The 5,014-nt window shown below is 40.3% G+C and overlaps 2 protein-coding genes across 2 annotated transcripts; both read right to left on the bottom strand.

The window, feature by feature from the left end:
• Positions 287-2,967, bottom strand: LOC109830661 (protein MAIN-LIKE 2-like). The gene is made up of 4 exons (XM_020397991.1): positions 2,914-2,967; positions 2,730-2,818; positions 2,350-2,653; positions 287-399 (listed from the first exon to the last, which is right to left on the bottom strand). Exons 2-4 carry the CDS (start codon positions 2,805-2,807, stop codon positions 335-337), a joined length of 447 nt encoding a protein of 148 aa, XP_020253580.1. The 5' UTR covers positions 2,808-2,818; positions 2,914-2,967; the 3' UTR covers positions 287-334.
• On the bottom strand, positions 1,519-2,274 carry LOC109830662 (serine/threonine-protein phosphatase 7 long form homolog). Its single transcript, XM_020397992.1, has 4 exons — positions 2,151-2,274; positions 1,847-2,071; positions 1,682-1,769; positions 1,519-1,597 (listed from the first exon to the last, which is right to left on the bottom strand). Exons 1-4 carry the CDS (start codon positions 2,207-2,209, stop codon positions 1,589-1,591), a joined length of 381 nt encoding a protein of 126 aa, XP_020253581.1. The 5' UTR covers positions 2,210-2,274; the 3' UTR covers positions 1,519-1,588.

Below are 5,014 nucleotides of genomic sequence, written 5' to 3'. Positions count from 1 at the left end.
CTTAAAGATGAATATTCGCCCATAGCTCTCTACCAAGCAACTATTCGACTATATGTTTCGATCATCGACCCGAAAGCTATTTGATTGTAGCTTTCGTTGTCAAGTGCACGGGACTGCTAGTCCCGTGCACTTGGTGTTCAGCAAACGGGTAGTGCTCTCTGCTTAAAAGTCGGGACTGCTAGTCCCGACTTTTAAGCAGAGAGGCCAGCCGCTGCTCAAGACCAAGTGCACGGGACTAGCAGTCCCGTGCACTCGCTGTGCACATTTTTGTGCAATTTTCTCTACATTTCAAGTAGTTCCTGTGCATATATCAACACAAACTTCCTCTAACAAGTCACATACTCATTTCACCACTGCATTTCATGTAGTCCCTGTGCATACATCCACACAAACTCCCACTAACAAATTACATACTGATTTCACCACATACTCATTTCAAATCAAACAAATCACATCACACCACAAACTCCCACTAACAAATCCAACATAATAACACCACAAACCCACTTAGAAATCAAACATATCACACGATATTATCGACTACAAATCCAAAAATCACATCCCTAAATAGTTTTGTAATGTATATAACCTGTAGTTTACATACATCCAAGAACTCTCCTCCTCCTCCTTTGGCTTCGTCGTCCTCCATACCGCCCTTCGACGAGTTCGTGATCCGGTTGCGTTTGTGGTTGTGACGGTCCAGCTCCATCGTCGACACGTTGGGAAGGTCCAGCTTCATCGTCATTTCTGCGTCGTCCTCGACTTTGTCGCTGTTGTCGTGTATATACGAATGGCGTTACCTCCCGTCCATCATGACGATCTTCGTGAGTTCGGTGTAAGGCTTGTTGAAGCCTCTGCATTATAGCCTGATATATTGATACATGTTCATGTGTTTCGGGATTTCTACCTGCGATAGATAGTTCAAAAACAAAATTTAATATTAAATTTGATATAACAGAATGTAAATTTGAGATTTAATTTTATCGTACCTGCTCGAGCCAATTCCAAGCCACGATTTGCAAGAGTTTGAACTTCATCTATTGCTGATACCTGCAAATTTTTCAACACATAAAGTACCAATAAAAATGGACTTAGATCAAAATATGAAAATACTTACTAATTCTCTCTCATCTATACCCCGGGGCACATATCCTCTTTGCGACTCAACCGGTATTGTGGTCGAATGAAGTATCCATCTTCGGGTTATGCCCCAATACCAAGTGTAGTAATCTGATTCCCGAGGAGTTGGTTCAATTTGGTTGACAATAAAAAAATGCCTATCATTCCATCTGTGTATAAAAGCTTGATGCACGATCATCCAGTTTATTTGCTGGCCTTCTTTTTTTGCCTTCCTCTCTATCTTTTCAACAAACTGTGGAACATGTTGTGCACGACCAAATTGTCGAAGCACGCGGTCTGGTACATGCATTTCTACTATCTCCAAACATATAAGAGGAACTCTAGCTCTCCATACAACTTGGTATTCTGTGCATATTGGGGGTAGCTGAGGTAGAAATTTAGCTCTCCATACAACTTGGTATTCTGTGCATATTGGGGGTAGCTGAGGTAGAAATTGGGTGTAGGGCTCTCATTCCATCTATAATAATTTAATGCAGTTGCATATCAGAATTGGGTTTTTAGTATGTAGAAAAAAAAGCGCATGTTTTTCGGTGAGAATTACCTGAAAAATCTTCATACGGTCAAGCTCATTCCGGTAGAAATCCAATTGTCTAGCCGGGGTCTCGTCATAGCATTTTTCGACATTCCATCTACAAAAAAATATTTGTCATACATTTAGTACCACAATGATAACTACAGTTATATTCGCTACATAAAAATACAATACCTGCATCCCAGTGGAATTTGTCCATCTAATTGTAAATGCGTGCATAGTCTCGGCTTCAAATGAAGTCTCTCCCATGCCCATACTTGCAATAAGCTTAGACACCCTTTAAGCTCACTGTTTTGCATAAGTGCCACTTTTGACATCTCTCTATATAAATACGCCAAAACAGCACTACCCCACGATTTTGTACCACATACGTCCAAGTCCTCGAGGAGTGGTAACCACCTAGCATATTCACAATATTCCAATTTATTAAAATAAGCTAATTCAATGAAATACAGATTCATATTATAAATACACATACCTCGCATGCACTTTATCTTTACTTGAATCTGGAAATAATATAGTACCAATCATGTGCATAATGTATGCACGTGCATGTTGGTCAACCAAAATTTGTGGGGCATCAACAGGCAACGGTACTGAGAAGGTCTCTCTCAACCACTTCAACTTAATAGTTCCTCGAGGCATAGTCTCTGGAGCTACACCTAACAACTCCTCACATCTTCGAGGCCATACATCACTATCAGTGCCGGTAATGCACGGACCATCTATACGGAGACCGAGTATCACGGCTACATCTTGTAGAGTAATGGTAGCCTCGCCCATCCGGAAGTGGAAAGTATTGGTCTCAGGTCTCCATCTATCCATCAACGCGGTCAGTAGGGGCCAATCGAGCTTTATCCAACGAAGCTTTGAACAAGTCAAGAAGCCGGCCCGTCCCACAGCTGATATGATACGCTCATCCTCTAACCGCCAACGGCTATGGCTGAGGCTATGATCAACCATAACGATACTCCCTCCTCTCTGTACAACAAATGATAGTATAAGAATGCAATATTATGTAAATGTAAATATTGCAATTATAAAGTAATTGAATTACCTCTGTACAGGATATAATATGTGAACGATGTTGAGCCTGGTCATATAAGACCTCATCACTAACCGGCCCAGGATCCATGGTGTACAAACCTGCACATACAATTATACACACGTCAATAATCAATCATATAGTAATTCAGTTTTTTTATTAAAGTATATAAAAATAAAAAAATGATATAAATTACCAATTAGTTGCTATCTATTGTGTCTAGATGGACAACGAGGTCGAGTATGTCCCGGTTGTTTGCAAATACTACATTTTTTATGCTTGACCACTCCTTCTCGCCCTTGATCCATGGTTCCCCTAATTTGCACAGATCGTGGTCGACCTCCTTGTCTCCGGTACTGAGGTGGAATTATACGTGGTCCATTATATTTAGGCCAATACCGACTATCATCAGGTGGATGAAAACTCTCACTATATGTCTTTTGATAGTGAGCTGTTGAATACCAAGGCGAGCAATACCGATTTCTGGGAATTCTAGCACCTCCTGGCTGATTAGAAGAAGCCACAAGCACATGTGCACAGGGTATTTTTTGTAGTTGTGGTATGTTACATGTGCAAGTGCAATTAACATCAAATAGTTTAACGGTATAGATACCGTCACAATCCTGTACCTGCCATTCGTTGTCGTTGAATACGGTAATTTGACATGATCTTGCTGCCTCAATTCTTCTATGCAAAATGGACTCATTTTTTGGTGTGTAACGTGTTGTCCAGTCTATGCCATCACCACGCCTTTTGTTGAAGTATGCGTTTAGTCTATAGAATGTTCTCGCAACCAAAGATTGTATTGGCATAGCTCGTGCTCCTTTAAGAACGCCGTTAAAGCTCTCGGAGCAATTAGTCGTCATCATGCAAAACCGCACACCATCATCCTTACATAATGCCCACCGATGCTCGAATTGAGGCTTCAAGTTATTTTCAATCCAATTATGTGCATCTAATGACAAAGACTTGATTTTCTCCCTGCAATGTTCATACACTAATGTGTCGGTTGCACACCCGGCTTGCCACAAAATATTTTGCAAATTAATCTCACCGTATTTTTTCTTGAAATTATCTCTTATATGCCTTAAACAATATCGATGGTGATGTGGTGCACTAAAACCCTCATGTAATGCCCTTATAATTCCTTTCATCCTATCCGAAATAAAGGTAATTATTCTTGGCGCACGGACACTTGGAATCCACTTGTATATAAGTTCAAAAAACCACTTCCAACTAGACGTATCCTCCACCTCCACGACTGCAAATCCTAGAGGAAATAACCCACCATTTGCATCTACACCGGTCGCTACAAGAAGCACGCCTTTGTACTTTCCATATAAATGTGTACCATCAATGCTCAATAGCGGACAACAAAAAGTTTAGCCCTTAATAGCAGGACCAAATGCCCAAAACATGCGAGTGAACCTCTCCATACCCGGTGCAATCTCTTCGGATAATATTTCGTATTCAGTACCCAGATTATTTCGTTTGATAGCTTCAAGATACTGTAGAAGTAATTCATATGATTTTTCCCAATCTCCAAAAATTTTAGACAACGCTTTCCTCCTTGCATCATATGCCTTATATTTAGATATCTTAATCCCCCGCATGTCATATACCCTCTGAAATATCTGACCTGCATTCAGATCAAGTTCAGCTCTAACTTCAGGCATAATTAGCTTACATATATAAGAAGAAGATGCAGAATAATCATCGATATCCACCGACGGGTTGCAACATGTATGAAGTCTGTAATATCTACATATTACAAATTGCCCATTTGATGATTTTCTCACATCGGCATTTAGCAACCAAGGACATTTTTTATTTCTCTCATCTTGCTCATTTGCGTTCTCTACTTCATTCTTATCGTTAAAGAAGTATTTCACATTGTAGTTTGTTACATTAGTTTTTACCGGCTTGAATTTGACCCGATTCTTGATGGACCATTCTCGGATTGCAAAGATCAGTGCCTCCTTGCTCTCGAATAGATCCCCTTTTTTAAAAGTGAAGTCCTCGGGTCGTTGTAAATTTGGACCAACATCAACAAATCCAGCTTGAGAAGTATTTATCCAATCCTCATTATGAAACTCGTCGGGCAATGGATCTTCAGCTTCCACATAATCATTATTAACGTTAAATTACTCCATCCAATGGGCGTCATCATCGATTCCAGCTGCCACATGCATGCTATCAATTTGCACGTCATCTTCTTCAATATGATCTGAATCATCATCTGCTTCATCTTCTATAATTTCTCCGACTGGTGGGTAACCCGTAACATGACCTGAAGC

The sequence above is a fragment of the Asparagus officinalis genome, chromosome 2, assembly GCF_001876935.1.
Source record: "Asparagus officinalis chromosome 2, Aspof.V1, whole genome shotgun sequence".
Classification (NCBI taxonomy): domain Eukaryota; kingdom Viridiplantae; phylum Streptophyta; class Magnoliopsida; order Asparagales; family Asparagaceae; genus Asparagus; species Asparagus officinalis.
Note: the sequence above shows the minus strand (reverse complement) of the source record. Positions and strands in the feature narration are given on the sequence as shown.

What these genes read in the sequence shown, in the direction of transcription:
- LOC109830662 (XM_020397992.1), bottom strand. Translation starts at nt 2,209, where the DNA reads ATGCACATGATTGGTACTATATTATTTCCAGATTCAAGTAAAGATAAA. An exon ending in AAAGATAAAGTGCATGCGAG is followed by an intron (nt 2,072 to 2,150) that starts GTATGTGTATTT and finishes TGAATATGCTAG; the next exon opens with GTGGTTACCACTCCTCGAGG. An exon ending in CAAATTCCACTGGGATGCAG is followed by an intron (nt 1,770 to 1,846) that starts GTATTGTATTTT and finishes ATTTTTTTGTAG; the next exon opens with ATGGAATGTCGAAAAATGCT.
- LOC109830661 (XM_020397991.1), bottom strand. Translation starts at nt 2,807, where the DNA reads ATGGATCCTGGGCCGGTTAGTGATGAGGTCTTATATGACCAGGCTCAA. An exon ending in ATATTATATCCTGTACAGAG is followed by an intron (nt 2,654 to 2,729) that starts GTAATTCAATTA and finishes TTTGTTGTACAG; the next exon opens with AGAGGAGGGAGTATCGTTAT. An exon ending in TGATGTATGGCCTCGAAGAT is followed by an intron (nt 400 to 2,349) that starts GTGAGGAGTTGT and finishes TGTAATTTGTTA; the next exon opens with GTGGGAGTTTGTGTGGATGT.